We start from the raw sequence: 21,217 nt of genomic DNA, 5'->3' as shown, positions 1-21,217 counted from the left end.
CCTTAGAAATGACCAAAATTAGATTTTTAGTAAATCAAGATGGTGCTCTTACAGAATATGCTCAACATTCAATACATGTCAAAGTTCAGACAAAGGCAGGGATTTTATAGAGCAGTTGTAAATAGCATTATTATTTTTAAATACTCAACCTAGGAGGATTTCCCCTAGAAATACCCAGCACATGAACCACTTCAGCTGTATGGCTCACCCCTCATTTAATTCAACACCTGGGTGACCATCTCTTTCACACTATTGCGGCATCTACCTTTCTTACATCTTCAGCTCCTAAATTTCTAACGTCACTCGGGCCCTAAGGCTGAGGGAGGAAATCGACTGCAGGAAAGGGATATAACTTTAAGCAGGTCTTCCCTGTAGCCAGCCAAGTGATTTCAGCCAGCTTGATGGTACATATGCAGGGCAAGTCCACTTTCAAATGCTTCTTGCTGATTATTGCAGACTTTTAGCATTCAATCCTTATTCTAACCCAAGCCCCATTTACAGATGTATTTTCTAGCCTCTGTGCACATCAATCTTCCTCAAGGTCAATGACTTCCACAACTTTGTGATTCTCATTACATCTGCAATGCCCAAAGAATTTAAGCTTCCAAATCTCATGGTTATTTTTAAAAAGATTATAACAATTGAGGACTATGACCTGACTGCAGCCTAAGGATGCACAAACCTTCAAGTGACCTTCTGGGCATGACAGAGATTACAAGATTTAAATACTGTATAACTCAATCTGATCACTGCCCTTTAATACTACACAACTTCAGGGTCTAATGAGTATGGGAACAGGAGATTTTCTTTAATTCACTAGAAACCGATTTGCATTAGGCCATCCGAGGTCTTCGCTCACACATCCCAAAATGCCTTTAGAAAGTCAAAGGTTCAAATCTTCTTCTTCATCTCCAGGAACAGCAATCCTGTAATCAGGTCCTATCTATAATGAACGTGTGCAGACTGCCAAGAGTTCTTATTACAAAAATATGTGTGCAAGATACAGATGGAAATCATTTTTGTATTGCAAGACAGACCATACTGTTTATATCAAAATACGATGACATCAGCCAGCAGTGACCTATAAAACATTCACTGATGCTGAAGAAGCTTTTTTTACTTTAACTGTTTGAGTCTTCGTCAACCTCATTTCTGTACATTTCAGTTTAGGATTTTTAATTTAGAGTCACAGAACGGTTTGGATTGAAGGGACCTTAAAGCTCATCCAGCTTCAACAACCCCTGCTACAAGGCACGGACATCTTCCACTAGAGCAGCTTGCTCCGAACCTGGCCAACCTGGCCTTGGTCCACAGTATTCAGGTTGCAGTGAGGCACTTAGACGTACTGCAGGACACATGCCTGTTATGAAGTGCCCAAGCACACACCTAGTTGCTGTATTATCCTCATCATGTCATACTGTAAATCTATGCAATGGAACGCAATCCTGGAATACTTACATTTAAGAAATGTATTGACATTTTATACACAGTCGATGACTGAAGAACACGGTATCAGCAGTTTCCGATCACCCCTAATTCTTAGAAAATTCACTTTATATTGCCTTAATTAAGGCACTGGAATTGTACCACACTCAGGGTTGTTATTTCCATACTATGACTGCAAGTACTCCATTGTGCACTTTGGCTCACTAACAAATGCCAGCACTCACCTCCAATCGAGGTACCATATCAAGTATCTTCTTAAATGTTACTTTCCTTGGCAAAAGTACTATTACTAATTTCACTGTGCTCTAACATAACAATCAATGTACCAGGCTAAATGATATTGCAAAGACTTCATAGTCATAACAACATATACTCTAGAGATTCAAGTCCTGAGCCAAGAAATCATCCTTCATAATGAAATGCAATAGTTACTTTGACTTAAGTATTCAAAATTGGGCGGCATTCAAGTACAATAATGCTACTTAAACACTTAAATACTTCAGTTACTCAAGTGTCAATTTAAAAACCAATAAACAAAAAACCCAACAGTTTGCCTATGCTTTGGTACCTGTGAGAGGCACAGAATGGTTCTCTATGGAAATCAGTCAATCCAGAGCTCATCGACAACCAGAAGGAAGCACTGCTTCTGGAAATCCCACTGAGGTGAATGGGAGGAGTGGAAATGTAAGCCTGGCTGTAGAGCGAATCCAGGAACTATAGATCCTTGCACAGGATGACCTAAATGCTGCAACTGGTCAAACAGCTCAGCAGCTTCAGGAGAAATGAAGGATTTTACATGAACCCGATTTGATTTGGGCTTTGTTAAGCAGAGTTGCTCAGTCACACTGCTCACTGGAACTGCTCACTACAGAGCAGAAGTCGAAGTTCTAGAAAACACTAATAAGCTTTCACAAAAGGACAGATGAAGGCCAGCACAGCGTTACTGCAGCCTGAGAACCCAAGTGCAAAAGCCAAAGGATTTCCGTGAGAAAGCAGATGACTTCATTCACTGCAATTTGAAGGCATCAATTCCTAAGCTCTGCTAAAACTTCACCGCCTACAACATGCTACATAACTGGCCACAGAGCAAAATGAGAACCTTGGAGGACTGCAGTAAATGACAGGCACAGAAAATCAAGCCCTCGAGACCATTGAGGTGTCTGTTTCAGTGACTGTTAGACACTGGAGCACTTCAGATGGTGCTTCAGGGGGTCTAAGTTTAATAGAGCTTGCATTTCCTTGAAATCCTCAATTCTTCTGTGGGCTCCCTTACAGGAAGTCCAGAAATAACAACACAGAAACTTGACCAGCATCAGTCGTACCCTCACATCAGAAAAGGCGAGTTGCTGGTGGCTGGCAGAGCCTTGACGCTGCATCCCACACTCCCACAAAACTGAGACCATTTTGCTCCACCCTCCTTCACCAAGTTCCTGGGACAAGACAGGACTCCCAAATATTGACTCCAAATATTAGCCAATTTGCCAGTTATCATAGAAAGGTTTTTTGCTTGGAAGAGACCTTTAAGCTCATCCAGTTCCAACCCCCTGCCACAGGCAGGGACATCTTCCATTAGACCAGGTTGTCCCAAGCCCCATCAATGATCACAGCAATGGGCTATTTGATAATAGGGGTGCAAATGCAGAACACATAAAAGATCACTTACAAATCAACTACAACATACACCATTCTCTGAAGGTCTCGCTACGGTTTACACAAATTAAGCTGTTACCTTACGCTTATGTTTTCCTTTGTAAATATTTCCAATCTCCTCTTCTGAAGTAACACAGTTATATGATGTTTGACATAAACTGACTTCTATAATCTCTTTAATAATGGACTCCCAAGACAATTAAGCATGTGTCTGAGAATGGTCATGTCAGCTCTTGGATGCTAATGTCAGCAGAAATAAGCTCAAGACTCACTCTGAAAACTCATTTAAATTACAGAAATGCTTCAAAAATGGCACGAAACCAGTAGAACAGGGAATAATCTTTGTCCAACTCAGACATGGTAATTAAAATGACAAAGACCCAACCATTTGCTCACCAACTCTTGTTCCTGTTCCAACAAATTCAAAAGCACAGTCAAAAATTCTTTATACGAGGATGCTGAGAACACAAGCACGCTCACAGCACAAACTTGGCTTTGTACTTCCTCTACATTTATACAGTGGATGAGATTGTGTCCCCTCAGACACTGGTATAAATCAAAGTATTTCAGAGAGAATCCATAAAATTAAGAGAATGATCTTAATGAACCTTCCAATACACAGCGTCAAATCAGACGCTTCTTACTTGAACCAAACCAGTGACTGAGTCAGCATCAGAAGATCAAGAAGCTTCAGAACACAAGGCTTTCCTAAGCAATGAAAAAAAAATATCCCAAATCACACTATTTAAGAGGAAAGCAGCTCTTTCCCCAGGAAAGCAAAATCAAGCAGGAGCTGCCCTACCCAGTGAAGGGGCAACACAATGTCCCTGGGGCTCATTCACTCCAGGGGAAGGCTGCTCCAAAGCCCCAGTTCAAAACACCACTGAGACTCTATTCCAAGCTGGCACTTATGCAGATGCATCTTCTGGCAAGGGAAAAGTACACTAACACAGAAGCAGCACCGGGAATACCTGCTGCTTTATTTCTCATTACAGATTAGCAGAAAGCTGAATTCCAAATATTATAATTCACATTGAACTCACCAGTTTCCCTGTTCCAGGGAAGGTAAGATTCCCAGTGAGATATATAAGCAATTAACATCTGCAAACCTCCAGGAAGCATTAGCAATAAGGCCAAAGTGTTTTCTCTAGGCAGAAGTGCTTTGACAGCAGAGCAGAGCTCTTACATAAAGTCATACAACCACTTGGGTTGGAAAAGACCTTTAAGCTCATCCAGTCCAACCCCTCCCCAGCACTGCCAAGGCTGCAACTAACCCATGGCACTGAGGGCCTCGGCTCCACGGTGTGTGAACACGTGCAGGGATGGTGACTCCCTGTCTCACAATCCCTATAATAAATAAAAATGAACAGGGCAACTCTAAACCATAGACTGGACTACACTGGAACTACACAAAACAGCTTTGCAGGGCAAGCTTTTTATTCGCTCCTATTGCGCAAAAGCAATCATGTTATGTACGTATTATTCCTTTAACTACCCGTTATTGGTAGAGGGGAGGAGGACAGGATTGCTACTTTGCGGCTATCCCCTGCTTACAAAAGCACTTATTTTGGTGATTGTGAAACAGTATTTCCCAGTAGGCATTCAAAGGCATTTTTAGTTCTAGCAAAATATGGCAATCAACATAAAACCCTTACAGATCCTTCTCTCATAACCAACGTTTCTGTATCATCCCTATAGAGGATACATCATTCTAAAGGACCGTAAGCAAGCTCACTGGTTTACAAAGAAGATGTAAAGATCATCACAGAGACCATTACAATTGAGGGCTTCATTCCTCAAAGCAAAAAGATTTCAAGAAGTGCATTAACAGGGAGCAACAGCACCTTACTCTCCTATTATTTTTATTGTTGTTTAGTTTAACTCACTGAGTAGCTTTCTTATGGAAGGATCTGAAGGGTGAGGGCATCTACTAATGAATCTGGGAGCTGTGAGGATCACCACTGCAATCACACAGAGGAATTAGAAGAATTTTAATGTGATATAATTTATATCAAACTCAAACTGTAAATGCTACTCAGGAGAACAGCTACAAAGCAAGCTTGTCCTCTGTGAATCCAAATGGTGAATTATGGCAAGTTTTAGATTTCACTTGAACTGTTAAAAACCATACTGAGGCTTTAATCATTATAAGTGTGAAACAAGGCATAATTCTTACCCCAGAGATAAGAAACACTTTACAGAAGTCCAAAACAGGTAAAATCTGCAAAAAACTGGCAGCTTCCAGGGTGTCCTGAAGGTTGTCCATGTTAAGGGAAAGTTTTGCAGTATAAATGAAATCAATGATCTTCTTTAGGCCTATTTTATTCACACCATGAAGCTTAATGCACATTAAATCCTGTTCCTTCATTCCTCCTGAAAAAGACATGGAGGTAGTAGGTTGATCTGATCATTTTGATTGAGTTCATCAACTTAGATAAAATCCAAATAGAACTTTCAAGTTCAATTTAGAAGCCCAGATGCCACCCAACCACACAGAGCTGCCTGCAGTCCTGGACCGATTCACACAACTCTTAACACGTTTCAGAGCCACTGCTGGGACAAATCAGGGGGAGCAGCATGTGGTACTTCAACAAAAATCCCCACCTGTGAACATGGCCTTGAAGTAGTCACTGGCAGAAGCCATCATTGCTCTGTGGACTGGGAACACTTCATCGCCATCCCCCGGGACAAGTGTCACATCACAAAGCAAACCTTCCACCCGCAGCTGGTCAAAACCCTGCAAGAAGAGCACAATGCAAAGATCCACTTGATCTGGGAGGAGAGTAGGAATCTCCTTTGTCTCCCTTATGGAAATACTTTGTCACCTTACAACCATAATCTCCAATATATTCAATAATTAATTATTCATTGGAAAACAAGCAATGGCTTGAGCTGGAAGGGACCTTAAAGCTCCTCCAGCTCCAACCCCTGCCACGGGCAGGGACCCCTTCCACTAGAGCAGCTTGCTCCAAGCCCCTGTGTCCAACCTGGCCTTGAGCACTGCCAGGGATGGGGCAGCCACAGCTTCTCTGGGCACCCTGTGCCAGCGCCTCAGCACCCTCACAAGGAAGAACTTCTTCCTTATATCTAACCTGAACTTTCCTTGTTTCAGTTTAAACCCATCACCCCTTGTCCTAAATAAAAATATAAAGTAGAATAATTGTTATTATTTACTAGACATGGCTGAGGAATGCAAAGCACACCGGGCAGCTTCATTCTCCAAGCTGCTGGTAAAAGTGAACCCTTTAATTCCAGGAGAAGTTCCAGGACATGCCTGCCTGTGGGCATTGCCAGCACTGCCTAATGTCCATTATTTTGTGAGGCTTTTTAGGAATTACTGGTCTATTGAGAGGAGCAGCCCAAATTCTGCTGCAGATCCACAGTGACACAAGAGTATTTACATACCTGTAATACCACAGAACTGTGAGTGTTGCTGGTGAAAAACCGCGTGGTCCCTGTCTTCGAAGACTGTAGATGGGCAGAGACGCCCATATCGCTGCTGCCAAGAGACACTTTCATATGAGGATCCTCCTCTTCCACCAGAGATCTGAGGAGATCAGAACAAAGAAGCCTTAAGCCCAAACTCATTGTCATTCAGTGCTCTTGCGTACTAAACCCACAGTCTTCTGGATTGGACTTGGTGATCTTAAAGGTCTTTTCCAACCTAGCTGATTCCCTGAAGCATACATAACAGCACAAGTCAAACATCGGCAGATGACGGACTCAGTCCATAGTGGTCCCCCCTTCAGCTGATCTAGGAAAGTGAAGCATTAACAGCATTAAATTAGCATTAACAGCTAATTAAATTAGCTGAAATGATATCTACCCCATGCACATCGTTTCATTCCTACGTGTGCTTCCACTATTGTAGGATTCTTGCAGGGCCTTCATCCAGAAAAATCCCAGATGGCCAAGGAAAGCTAAAAGATTGAAAGTCTCGTTGTAATATCAAAGTTCAGTAATTTCACTCTCAATGGCTTGTGTTATCTTGCTCAAGTATGAACATAATATATATAGCAGAGTTTCGAGCTGTAACTCTCAGCTAACCCACAACAACTCCTTCCTTAGGACATCCAGTATCCTGCTTCTGCAGGCAACCACTTCAGCATTTTTAAGTTAAAACGTGTTAGTGTGAAGTCAACACTTCTGGTTTTCATGCCAAGCAATTCCTGTCCCCATCTAGATGGGAAGGGCTAATTTTAGGTAGAACTGTTCTGGAATTGCTGCGCTATTTTTAGCCTTCCATTTTAATCTTGAGATGCAAATGAGATTTGTATAAAGAGATCTGCATATGAGAGTCCAGCTCCCCTACGCTGCCACTATTATAAATAGTGATCATCTCCAGAAATATTAACGACAACCACTTCCCGTCACTGCTGTGATCTAATGCACTGTTAGCACTGCACTGTGGTATAATGCACATACACACAAACATTAGCAAACAGAAGCTGCTCATCCACAGACGAGGGCAGCTTCGTTACTCAGAAAGACTCCACATTTCAAAGGATTCAAGGCACTTTGATACAATTGCTGGATCAGATTGTCAAGATTTAAATGTGCATGTTCAGACACTGGCCTCCAAGGCGGTTTCAGGGATCACTGTCAATAAGTGGCAGGAATGTGCTAAAACTCCCCCCAGCCCATTTACTTAAGGACAAATTGGGGATTTGAGGATGAAAAGTAAATTTCATATTTCCAAGCCCCAAATAGGTTCTGTTTCCAGAGAAAACACAGCCCCCCCCCCCCTTCTTTGGGAATATGGACTACACAGAGCAGCTTCTGAAACCCACGTTCCCCTGAGAGCACTGATGTGCCTCGTTCAAACCCACAAGGACATAAGGTCAGCTACGTAATGTGCTCAGAACAAATTCACCATCCAACAGCGCACACGGGTTTCAAGCAGGGAGATTTTATGCACACAGACATAACAACAGACTGCAGGAACGAGGGAACATCCAAAGAGCTCTGACTTTGAATGCAGCAACCCTGTGCTCACACATCTGAAAGGAATTCACAAATGTGGGTGTACTGCAGCATGCAAGAACCATGTCCTTTTGGAAACAGAATTATCTACTTTAGAAAGCAAATCCATAGTGTAATTGAAATACTGTTATACAGGCTGCACCTGAGCTCTCCAAACTACCTTTGGCATCCCACAAACGCAGCCAAGGATGGAGCCCTGCAGCAAAGCAGTTGCTGGCTCTGTTCCCTTTGTTCTGGGGTGGTTTGGGGCTTTTCGTTGTTTATTTGTTTTAGTTTTAATCCAATCACATCAAGGGAAGAGCCTGACATAACTTCAAAGGATACCCAGGCTCTAAATCTGTATGCGTCTTTCTGAGGAGAAACAGAAGATAACATGGGAAGACTTGTAAGTGTGGGTGGGAAGGAAGCACAGCTCCAACTAGCCTGGACCTGACTGTGTGCTCCTGAAATGTCAGGTCAGATCACCATTACACCGAGGGGCTTTTCAAACACTGTTTATGAACTCAGAAGGAAACAGAAGATGTACACGTAGGTTAAAACCATTAGGAAAATAACCATACAAGTAAACCGACCCCCTCGCTGTTTGGAGTGGGGGTTTTACCATACTTGCCTATGCCCCACGCTACTTCAGCTCCTGACAGCCAGCAGACTTCCTAACCTGTACAAAGCCCTTCACCAGGATCCATCTGGTCCAAGAACAGCAGTGAGAATGGAAGTGTTGTACCGAACAGGCCACATTGCACAAAACCTCCCAAGCTTTGTCCTCAGTGGTCCTTTACAGAACCAGAGAGTACCACAGATTTCAAAGGACTCGCAGTACTTGTCAGCACACCCTTGACATGTTAGGTGTGGCTACAACATGGCACTTCTCTGCCTCATTTTCAGTCCATCCCAGGCAGTTGTCTTATGCCCACAGCACACACGTCAGCTCAGCAGCTCCCATCTTGATGCTCTCCTGCAGAAGAGATTGCCACAGAATCCCAGATGGGTTTGGGTTGGAAGGGACCTTAAAGCTCATCCAGTTCCAGCCCCCTGCCACAGGCAGGGACACCTTCCACTGGAGCAGGTTATTCATAGCCTTACAGCTTCCCCATTTGGGAAGGCCAAGCACTGTTTTCCATCAAGGGCATTAATCGCACTAAGAGCTGGCGAGAGCGCACTGATCCTGCGATCCAGCCTCGGGACGCTCACCAGGAGTGACCAGTTTGTCAGAGGCTTTGTTCCTCTTTCAGCATTTATCTTCACACAAGCAGAGAACCCATCTTTGTAAGACACAGTGAAAACCCAGCAGCTCCTCCACACCGTGTTGGTACCAGACACAAAGCAAAGGCAACACCCGAGCACTGCATCGCACACAAGAAAAACCCAGAGCTCTGTATTCCAGGAGGATGCCAGTGAGCAACCTGAGAACACACAGATTGACCTGAGTATCTACAGGACTTGTGTCGTTCACTGCTTCCAGTTCTGCAACTATCTCTGCAGGCTGTCTGCAGTGAAGTGTGGAGAAACTGCAGCATGTACCCAGCAGGAGAGCCACTACCCCAGTGACTGGGATGGGACATGAGACCCTGAGCTCAGACCCAGGATGTCAATCCGGCTCCCTCTACCCTTCACTGAAGGCTTCCCCCATCTCTTGTGGGACTGCTATCTGTACCTTCCTGCAAAGGCTGTTGGAAGTATTGGAACCTTCCAGCAAGTACTGACAAATATTTGTTAACTGGCTGGAGTCACAATGGGATGCAAAGACAAACTGCTTTCTAAAGCACTAAGCAAATACTAACCTGTTAAAACGGTCCATATGCACCCAGGTGACCCATGAGGAGCAGGGGTCTCTGGAAACTAAGACAAGTTTTTCCTCTCAACTAGAAGATTCAAATTATGTTGTTGCCATTTTGGATGGAGTTCAGTGGATGAAGGGAATAAAACAGTGTTCAGTGATGATGTTTTCTTCAGAAGTAGCTGAACTCATTCTGATGCAACAGGAACAAGGTGACTGTGAATATTATTAGGAGTTGGTTCATTTACATGGGGAAAGCATTGATCTGTTTGTCAGAGCATAACGCAGCCTTTGAAAGCAAAGGAAGGAGATCAGCCTACAGCTAGGGCTATTTCAGAGTGCGTGTTCTCTGATTTATTTAAAACCCACAGACTTTACATAACTCAGTAAAAGCCTGCCAAAGCCATATTGGCTACACAGTGAATTCTTCATTGGGTGAAGCTCAATAGCTTGTTTTTGAAAGGATTATAACCTTATTTTCTCTGTCAAATTACTGTTCAATGAACCATGACTGCAAGTGCTCTGGTCACTGGTAAACAGCATCTTCAGCAATCACGCCTGGCATGTGCCACTACCCTGGAATTTATCAGCAAACAAAGAACCACATTTCAAGTGCGTATGAAGATATTCTTATTACGGACAAATCTTTCCTATTTTAGGCTTTATCAAAAATGCTGGTGCATTACAGGGCTTTCCTATACACACAGCTATGCATGGATTTTGGTAATGAACCTACTAATGAGAAGGCCAGTGAAATACGATGAAACTTCTATTTACTATTAGATATAGAGTAATTCTTTACTTTGCATGCATAATCTGCAAAGAAGCACCGTACTATGCTTAGTCTGCCAAAAAAATAATGAAAGTATTGATTATTTTTACAGTCTTCTCATTAGGAACAGATGTTAAGCTTGGTGAGTAATGAATTTAGGAATTCCTCAACAAATTACACAGCCACCCAGGAACTCAATAAGCATAACTGATGGAGCGGTACTGCATAGAAGAAAATCTCATAGTGCTTATATTAAGAAATTTAGATAGTAATATAATGTAGATGAACAAATTACACAATCCCAGTATTTCACATAGCTTTCATTCCAAAGCTTCTACCTATACAATTGATGGAAATCCTTATTATCACAGTCACAGAATCCCAGTTTGGGTCGGGAGCCAACCTGTGCCAGTGCCACAGCACCCTCACAGGGAAGAGCTTCTGCCAAAGAGCTCATCTCCAAGCCATTCCCTCTTGTCCTGTCACTACGTGCCCTTGTAAAAAGGGTTTCTATTTACATTTTCAGCCTCTAGTTCATCCGTTAAAAACTGCCTTTAAACTCTTCAGGAAACCCAGTGACACCTAAGGCTGCTCGCATGACACTAGTGCTCATAAGAAAGGAAAAGCCCGACTGCTCTTCCTGACCCTTTGTGCGTATCCCATGGTGATTCAGCTCCTGCCTTCTAGTGATGCTCTTGTCTTCATCCTCCTTAGGGGTCTCCAGCAGCAGGACCTGGATGTCCCCAGAGCAAGGACTATTTTTTTGCTGAACATGTTGCTTGGTCTGTTCAGGGAGGAGTTGACTTGATAGAAATAAAAATGATCTTTTGTCTGTGTGTTCTCTTTCAGCTGGAGTCACGCATCTACTTTAAAATGTGAACTTGCATTCCCTATAGAAACTTTTCCTGTGATTTTTTTTACACGGAACCATTAACAAATTATGGATTTGGGTAGTTTTCTTGGTTACTGTTACCAGAAGGGAATGAAGGTACAAACTCCTGTTAAAAAAGGTAACTTCATTTTCAGAGGGTGCTGAGGCGCTGGCACAGGGTGCCCAGAGAAGCTGTGGCTGCCCCATCCCTGGCAGTGTTCAAGGCCAGGTTGGACACAGGGGCTTGGAGCAAGCTGCTCTAGTGGAAGGTGTCCCTGCCCATGGCAGGGGCTGGATGAGCTTTAAGGTCCCTTCAACCCAAACCAGGCTGTGGCTCTGTGACACAGAACCTTGTTCAACCGGAGCCAAGCTCAAGGGAACCTACTTAAGCTATTCTAGAAGCCAAGTTCTCAAGACTAGTGCGAAACTGCCAAGCTTTTAACCTTTCTTTTCACTGTTATTAACACAGCCAAGCACTTCAGCCACAACCACCTTGACAAAAAGTGTCTGCCCAAGCATGCAAACCCACGATGCCATGAATGCAGCTAGAAACACGCAAATTGAAGGTACAATCGCTGTTCCAAACACCAACAGAGCTGGGAGGAGAGGAGGACAACACAGAAATGAGCCTATTCCCAGCATCACTTGACTCTTTCTGTATCACTCCCTAACAAGGCCACACTGTGATCGAAGGCAGCACAAAAACCAAGTCCCACAAAGCCGGCAGTGGGCAACATCACCAGCTGTTTCAGAGGATTTCCCAAGGGTGAGCACCCAGGAAACACTCTCCTCAAAACTCCTTCTTAAACAACTATCAGAGGTCTCAAGCTGTTTGCAGCATAATTACAGCCTGCTGGTTAATTCAAATTTGTTTTCCCCAGAAAAAAGCAATATTTGGCTCAGTCACTGCTATAAAGCTTTTGTTCCTAACAGTATTTGGTCTCTCTGGGAGCCTTCCTCTCACATCCACATTTCTCTGGTTGACAGAGGGTTTACATTCATTGAGCCATTTGTAGCTCAACTTTGCAGACTCAGATTAATAATGCTAAATTAGAAACAGTTCTCTAATGACTTGTTGCCAAAGTTGGTGTTAGTCTATTGATTCCTACGATCCAAACCAGGAAAAGCAAAGCTAAGCCACATGCTCTGTAGCCTCTACAAAAGAGGCTCCTTCATTACCTTGACACTCAGAAAGGTAAAATCCAGCAGTGTTTGGGGGGTTCCCCAGGTCAGGCTGGACTGACACTGCACATCCCACTCTCTGCCCTTCATAGTCAGTCTTTGGCGTTCAGAAGGCAAGTCATCATTTTAGCTTAATACTGCTGGTGCCTCACAGAACAGTTCAGAACACTCTGAATGCACCAGTGGATCACATTCTACCTGATGGGTCTTTACAGCTGACAAACTGGCAAAGCTGACACTGACAGAACAGGCTGAGGAACTAATCCATGACAGCTCAATGAAGTTGCTTTAGCATGTCATGACATGAAGTCAATATCACAACACTGTGCTACGTAAGAGAAGGTAATTCTCAGGGGCTGTGAGCCCCAGCATCCCCTCTGAAAGGCTGCCCAGAGAAATCACCAGCACTGGGAGGCTTCACAATAATGAGTTTGGGTTTTCCCTTGGTTTTGCCAGTTTATTACTGCAGTGGGATTTCTCTTTGAATAACATACTGAAATACCTATTATTTAAAAAGCAAAAGTCACATCAATAGGCACAAATGAGAATCATATATACAAAATCACCGGGATTAAAAGCAGTCTCCTATTTATAAGACACAAGCCTCTTCTATTCCCCACCTACCCACTGATCTGGTTTTGTGCATTGCCAGTTGATAGAATAGCTGGGGTGACCTGCACATTGATATGAACATGTTGAAATCTGCAACATTTAGGAAGTAACTGCTTAAAATGGGAATGCTGCTGAAGACAGGAGAGCCTGGGCTGGAGTCAAATGCTCGGCAGCCCAACAGAAGGGGTGATTGACTAAAAATGACCAGTGAAGGCAGCAGAAGCACAGAGGGTGGTCCCACAGAAAAGCACTAATAGGGGTGGTCTGATGAATCCTGCGTACACACCTCCTCCCATTTAAGTGCACATCATTGTACAGCATAAATTCAAAGAGCTCGTTGTGGAGCAAATCAGAGATTTGCATGAAGACACAAAGGCATTAACCTATATAACCTATCTAAGCAGCTAATGCTAACACTGATTACTCCAGAGTATTAAGAATTCCTTCCACTTTTCTGCACAGCAACTGATTTCCCACTGCCAGGCAGTTCCCATTAGATAAATTTCACAAACACAGCTCAGGACAGCGTTACAAACCCTTTGATAGCAGGACTGGAATATTGCATTTGTCTGCTAATGTTATTTATGACAACACATGCAAAGGATAGTTTCCACTGAAAATATCCACACGCTATTCCATGTTAAAGGAGAGAAGGCACAGACTTTACAGACAGATTATTCTGCATTAAGGATTTTACTTCTTTTTAACTGAGGCATGCTGGAGGCATGCAGAGGAGCTTTGAAAATAGCATTTTTGCAAGCAGTGTTTTTGCACTATTGAGCTCTTCGCAGATGTCCATCACTGCACTTTAATCTCCAGAGCTCCCACAAACATCATTTCCATCCTTGTCAATAGAAGATGCGCTCAGCTTTGGAAAACCACACAGATGACACTGCTGCTGTGAATAACAAAGAATTCTCTTTGGTCTGAAGAGTGTGAGGTGATGTGACCCATGCATAGTAATTGAGATGCCTAAACAATAACTGGGACCCATAGACAGTAATTAAGAAGGAGGTGTTCCTTCACACCTCCAAGCTGTGTACACAGCCAAATGCCAATCCGTTCCTCACCCTCTCTCAAGCAGGGTGTCTGTTCTCTACCTCTGCTCTTGCCAGGCACCAGGGTTTTTGTTTTAAACACGTGCCTCTCAATACACAGCTATGATGCCAAGGAATAGTACTTCTGCAGCCGGGTATTATTAGTCCTGGCTTTGAGCAGCCTGCTCTAGTGGAAGGTGTCCCTGCCTGTGGCACGGGGTTGGAACTGCATGAGCTTTAAGGTCCCTTCCAACCCAAAGCATTCTGTGACTGTACGATTCTATCACCTAGGTCTGTCCCCACATGGCTGACACAACCACAAATACGATTTCACTAGCAGAGCATAAATTTGCTGTAACAGCTTTCACACTCATTTTAACAAGAGGAATACAGCTTAGCTTCTAAACCCCAATGCCGCACATGTCATGAAACCCACTGGAAAGCAGATTGACAAAGGCACATACAGCACATTCCCAACTTGTGCACTGAGCCAGGTTGCATTACACCTACACATGCTGGTTACACGCCAGTGCTTCAGTCCTAAAATGATCTCATTTTGCCTATGCAATGTCACAATCTCCCATCAACTTGGGGAGAAAGCTCAAGATGCTCTGGACCAGTTCTCCCAGAAGCCAGGGTATACCTGTTCCATCAGAGGAACCCTTTGCCCTCCATCTAATATTAAGAGTTACCTCCTGCAGCCAGGATATCCCAAAGTTATCCCTAAAAAGTAACTGGAGGTGAAAAAAACCACCAGCCAAGAGGCAGCGATTCACTGCTGCTCCTTCCCACTGCCAGGAAAGCAAAACCAGACCCAGCAACAGCAGCACTAACAGAACCACATCCTCACTGCAAAGTCATCAGCTCGGCTGCAGCAGGTCCCTCCTTTCACATCCTACCTGGTCACAGGTTTCCTGCAGCAAAAACTCTCTAGGACCAGCTCTTTGAACACCTTCCTCACCTCGGGAACTACCACAAACCCCCTCCCCAGCTGCACAGCCTGAGGACAGTTACCTGCTCTCCAGTGGTACTTTGTACCTGATTCATCCCAGCAGCCAAATGTGTCTGGAACCACCAGTCTCAGCCTTTCCATACAGGGAAACTAAGGCAGAGCTCAGGTGTTGGCTACATGCACCAAATGAAACACTAATCAAACCTGTGTGTCCTGACAAGCAGTTTAAACTCCAGGTAAGGCACTTGTAAATCATAAGCGGGATGAAGCTTGTGAAGTTCAGTGGAACTTTACTAGAAAAACATGAAAAATTGGAATTTCAATGTAGGTACCTCCCAAACCCCCAACCCTTTAAGACCTCTCTGTGTTATGTTTAAAATTATACTACAAATCTATTCTACAAGGTTAAGATGTCAATTATTAAAGTGATCAAAAGCTCAGTTCTACCTTTCTATATCCTAGATCCAATGTACCAAGTACAGGGGTGTTCATCTGTGAATTCAGGAGTTTTATGGTCATTTATTTCCCATCAATACACATCCTGTTTCACACGCCACTTATTCCTGAATCTTTCACCTAAAACATAAGCTTTTTGCCAGTGTTCAGAGTACTACTTCGGAAAGAAAAGTCATGAATATGAATGTGAAAAGCATCGGATCACATGAAACAATAACAAATTTACCGTGATCTCTGCAATGAAGATGATTAATTCCATCACCTGCTTTACTGGTCAACCTAAATTAGATGGGGTGGGTTTAGTCCATATATATCCTTCCTAATCAAATAGGTGCCATTTTGTAATGTTCCTCATTCTTTATAATAAAGCGTATGAATGATTTTCATGTTAGCTTTCAGAGTCCTGCTAATGTCTGGGTTGCGTGCCAGGGAAGAAATGTCTCCATACGCACTGGGATACATGGACTCATCCTAAAAAGGTTCTTTGGGCTGCTGATCACATATTTCTGGTGCTCCAGATAAGCACAGCATCATAGAGTTCAGTGTGATCATTAAACCTGTCCCCATGCTTCGAACACACCGAGATAATCAGCTACATGATCCCGATCAGAAAAGCCAGAGCACACACAGTGCTGGATGAGCAATTTAAAGCGACACAAAAGCAGTGCTCAGTGTCAGCAGCAGACAGAGCAGACCAGGCTCCTTCTGACCTTTCTTGCATTTAGTAAGTATAGTTTAAAAGCCAAAAGCGTAATGTACAACACTGAAGACACTGCTTCCCTGAAACAGGTTTAAAAGCCTCACAACTCCCATCACGACGCTTCCTTTGTATTTAGCCAATATTTTGTAAAAACTCAGGGTAAGGAGCAGTTTACTGGAAATGGCTCATCTTCTGGCAGCCTTAAGCATCCGTGATGCATTCAGTGAGAGGAAAGGCTGAAATGAAGACTCATCCCAAACAGGTTAGCTGTCAAAGCCCAGCCCTTCCCAGCGAGGACAAGAGGGACCCCGCAGCCGCATCAAGCTGTTCCAGCCCCACTTCTCATCCAGGCGATGCACAGCAGCAGCCAAACACCACGATATGCAGAGGACCCCTAAAACCCCCTTTTTACAGCCGAGCCCTTGCAGGAGCTGAAGCAAAAACCTATCTGCAAGATGACAATACAAGCTTAAAAGTACTAAGTAGGTATTGGGCTGGAATATTATCGGAAAGTAATAGTCTTTATAGTCATTTCCGGATCAGGAAATCATCTACACAGCTATTTGTGCATTTTAGAGCAATTCTGCCTCATTTTGAAAGGGCTGCTTTCTTAAGGAAAGGCAGAAGCAATTCAACACCCTATTGCTTAGTTTGATAGCACAGAGGGGAAAAAAGCCACCTGTATGTGCTAACCCAGAGCTGGCAGCAGCAAAAGGTGAACAAAAGCTCCACCAAGGTTTGGCAAGACAAAGGCACATTGTTTCTGGGTGTATTAAAATGCTCTGTAAATGCTGTGAAGCTACTTTACACGGACAAACTGCAGCACCAGAAGTACTTAGATCTGGATGACTGGTACTGGTGGTTTAAGCTTTTATTGTAACTTTGTCACAAGACATTCAAGCTGTATTAAGGCTAAGGCTTTCCAGACTAAAAGACGACGAAAGCAGGTGATTTCTTCCGTACAAGACCTGACACGAACAGAAGTGCAGTACAATACGGCAGGTGATTTCATGTTGAATTTCTAAGTGCAATAGTCAGGAGGAGGAAACGTTAGCACATACACTAGAATGAAAGCCTGCTTCAGAGCTTTCCTTGTCAATTCAAGATCTACAGATTAACAGCAACACGAACTTTTCAAATGAACATATATCATATTATTACAAATATAGCTTAATCTGCACAATTTCTCTCTGTTTCAACAAAGAGGGAAAGACTTAACACAACATCCACCATGAAACATCCAGGATAAAGTCTAGGGGGGGTCTACACAGAAAACAAGGTAAGATTCCGAGTGCCAATGCCATTTAACATATAACAGGGTATTTTGCCACAGGGTAGTCTCACAAAAGCAATCCCACCTTATTATCCTCATTTCTCTCACTTACATGTATGCTGGAGAAAGTGGCGATGACCTGGATGTTTTAAGCACAGGAACTGGGAATTTCCAGATAGCAGGAGAGCTCGTTTTCCATTTCAATGGCATGTTGTCACCACGGTACTACAATAACAGCAAACAGCGTTTCCATAACAGGCTACCAACTAGGACTTCCATTCCACACACACACCACTGACACAGCAGTGCCTGCTGCTAGGAACAAGGAGCTGCTTCTGCCAGTGCCCTTAAACCGGTGCTCCCGAGCTGTAAAGCAAGGCTGCCAGCCATCTCCTTTTAAATCCTGCTGTCCCCTAAAGCGATGTGATGATTCTATCCTTCAACTCCACAATAGTGCCACCTCGTCAGGGAAGCGCTGACTGCAGTAGATGCTTAACCCCCCCCCCCAGACAGATGGACTGCACTGTGCACACCAGCACAATGCAGCTTTGGTTCAGAAAAGCAGCTAATTTTCACAGAGCTGTGTCGGATGCTATTGTTCTACCTGAACAGGGACACTGCAGCAGTGCACTCTATTCTCTTCCTATTAACCTCCTTTCTGACCAATGGAAGCAGGAAAAGAAAAAATGGGTTTCATATGAAAACGAAACAACATACCTACTCAGAATACACTTGTCATCCTCTGAACATTCTTCTTTTGAGCTGCAACAATACAAATGGGATATAAATCTCAGCATAGCCTTAGGCCACGGCTAAGAGAAATCAGAGACTAAATTCAGCAGCCTGTTTTCCTCCTGTGCAAGCTCTGACCAAACAATACGAGAATGCCATTATGGAAAAAGCCCATTGCAAAAATCAGTCCTTCTAATCCATAGCTAGGAAGACAAAATAAAGCCCAAATCACTGCAGGTTTCTGCATGCTCTTCTAACAGCTTCTGCTTCAGGATGCTCTCATTTTCCTATTCCCACTTCCAAGGAGGATGAGCAAAATCTCATGCATTTTACAACACGCTATGGGAACACAAATACCACTGTCTCCTGCAGCAGAGAAGCAGAGAGGAGCACGCTGTTATCGCAGGCTTTGGAGGGATGCTATCAACAGCCTCATGCTCAACATCCCCCCCAGCAGCTCAGACATCGCCTGGAGAACTGACGAAGTCGATGGGCACACCGGTGGCCGTCAGGGACCACCCCACACCTCCACGCTCTGCCTGGGGACCTCCCGGGGCTGGTGACTGCAGGGAGCATGGGAGGGAACATTGTGCATAGGCAGAGCAGGTTTTTAGGGAGAAGGCGGCAGAGCTTCAACTGCGCTGACTCCCTCAGAGGGGCAAAACCGAAACAAGCCACTTTCAATGCACTGCCACAGAAGACAACTCAACACGAGGGTGTTTAATCTTGAGATGTCAGAACAGCCTCTGTACAGCTCAGGGATTCTTCTGCTCATGAGGACAGCTCAATCCTCTCACAAAAAAAAGCCAACACCCTGTCACACTGCTCCGCAATAAAGGACAGAACCAGGCGCAGGATTCCTATAAACTGGAACATTTAATGGCATTTAATAGCACTCCGACCAGGTTTTGTAATGGTGAAACCTACGCAGTTCAGTTTATTTTGGAGATGAAATCACCAGGGAATAATTGCTGCTTCTGATCATTATTACTGCAAACGTTTGCCCAAAATAGTTTTGGGCAGTGGATGCTGTTACCATAACCACAGGCGAGGAGCTGCAGTAATGCAGGGTGGTGGGAGCCGAGGACTGATTCAAACCCAGATGCACTCTGACAAACAGCTCAGGAGCACTCTCCCACTCCTCTGAAGCTCCAAATTACACATGAGCAGCATTAATGCAGGCAACAAATTCCACACAAACTGCTCCAGGAAAGCAGAGCAGACTTTTGCTGCGCAGGACAACAGAGTTTATACGCTATAAACACCACCCTATATGCTATAAACACCACCCTATATGCTATAAACACCATCCTAAAGAAAGCAAGTATGTGGGTTTAGGCCAAAGAAGTGTTACTTTCAGTAAAAGAATTCCTGCATTCATATGCAAACAGCCATGCCTGTCTGCACACCCTGTAAATATTACCTGCAACAGTCTCATATATACACACATATATATACACATATAAAACACCAGACTGTTAGACCTTGCCTTCTCTGCACTGAAGGAAGCGCAGGCTGTAACAAATTTAACCCAAAGTGAAATCTGAAAGAGATGTCAGACAGCAGCTACTATAAGCACAAAGAAAACCATCACTGCTTTAAATTCATACATTCAATCTTACTGTTGCATCTGCCATCATACAGAAGACGTCTTTAAATCTAAACAGCAAATGCTGTTACTGCCTACTGAATCCAATGCATTCAAATGGGAACTGCTCTTACAGTCTGCACCTCCTGCTCTGCTGACCCCAAGGAGCTGATGACACAGTTCATTTACTGACAGCAGCATTGCCAATATAGAACAATGAGGCTTAGGGCAATCAATGGGCCACTTTTCCAAAAGAGGCTCTTGAGCAGTAACATAAAAACCAGCTAAAGCCACAGAGCCATTCCCAAGCACTGACTGGTATTGAAGTCAGTAAGTGCACACCCACAAATCAGTTACTTCTCACTTCTGACCCCAACAAGATGATTCATCCCATGGGGCAACAACACTCCTCAAACACCTACTCTCCTTTGGGGGCTACTGTTCCCATTCATTTTTCCATTTAGCTCACAAGCAACCTAACTAAAACCTTTACAGAAAACACAGCAACAGTAAGCGGCTGAAATCCATGAATCCCAAACCCAGCCCAGCTTCACCTCCTCATCGTGTCCCACACACTCCGCTTGACAAAAGAGCCATTGTGCAGGATGCAGAACTGAAGGAAGCAGCAATGCCAGGTACTCTAGAAATGCTTTTCACTTGCAGAAGAAGCACCACATGAGCAGTGAGTCACCTATCTCATACACAAAGAGGAAAACAAGAAATCAAATTCCATTCTTTTCCTGACAACCACAACTGGCTCGTGTATTCCCAGGGAAAACACCAGTGAGATGGGTTCTACGCTTTACATAAATATCCCTAAAACCACAGAAAACCGCAGTAGATTATTCTGCTATTTTAATTCAGACCTCAAAACAACAGTTTAATTACACCTTTTAAAATAGAGGGGAAAAAACAGCTATCTCCTGGAGCACGCTGCACCCTATCACATTCCTATTCATGTTCCTTTGCATTCATCCCCAGACCGAGTTCCAACTCATGGTGGTTTCAGTCCTTACACTGGTAAAAACTAAGCTGGAAAATAACTGCTCAGTGAAGTGATCTGCTGTGGTTAAAAGATTTGCTGTTCACCGCTACCCAGCTGCTCCCCTCTCTGCTTTTATCCATCTACTGAGGATCAAAGGAACTGAAATGTTAGGTGGAAACAGGGTGATGCCATATGGAAATG

General features: G+C 43.8%; 2 protein-coding genes across 10 annotated transcripts in view; one reads left to right on the top strand and one right to left on the bottom strand.

The window, feature by feature from the left end:
- The window catches only part of KLHL13 (kelch like family member 13), a 58,124-nt gene that overhangs the window by 8,622 nt on the left and 28,285 nt on the right, over positions 1–21,217 (bottom strand). For 5 of the 9 annotated variants that reach the window (XM_057404929.1, XM_057404934.1, XM_057404930.1 and 2 more), the window contains 3 exons: positions 6,502–6,643; positions 5,701–5,833; positions 5,273–5,469 (listed from right to left, as the gene is read on the bottom strand). In XM_057404929.1, the coding sequence (XP_057260912.1) occupies positions 5,273–5,469; positions 5,701–5,833; positions 6,502–6,643 (472 nt within the window). Of the gene's footprint in view, positions 1–5,272; positions 5,470–5,700; positions 5,834–6,501; positions 6,644–9,860; positions 10,050–17,823; positions 18,346–18,428; positions 19,081–21,217 lie in introns of those variants that run through there. The other 4 variants (XM_057404926.1, XM_057404933.1, XM_057404928.1 and 1 more) reach the window with 4 other exon arrangements.
- Positions 1,002–21,217, top strand: part of WDR44 (WD repeat domain 44) — an 89,022-nt gene continuing 68,806 nt past the window's right edge. The window contains exon 1 of the mRNA XM_057404923.1: positions 1,002–1,005. The gene's annotated coding sequence lies outside the window, so the exon portion shown is untranslated. The remainder of the gene's footprint in view (positions 1,006–21,217) is intronic.

This window comes from Pezoporus wallicus, unplaced genomic scaffold, assembly GCF_028554395.1.
Source record: "Pezoporus wallicus isolate ANWC-B61680 ecotype Strahan unplaced genomic scaffold, APGP_CSIRO_Pwel_v1 contig_6217, whole genome shotgun sequence".
NCBI classification, from domain to species: Eukaryota; Metazoa; Chordata; class Aves; order Psittaciformes; family Psittacidae; genus Pezoporus; species Pezoporus wallicus.
Note: the sequence above shows the minus strand (reverse complement) of the source record. Positions and strands in the feature narration are given on the sequence as shown.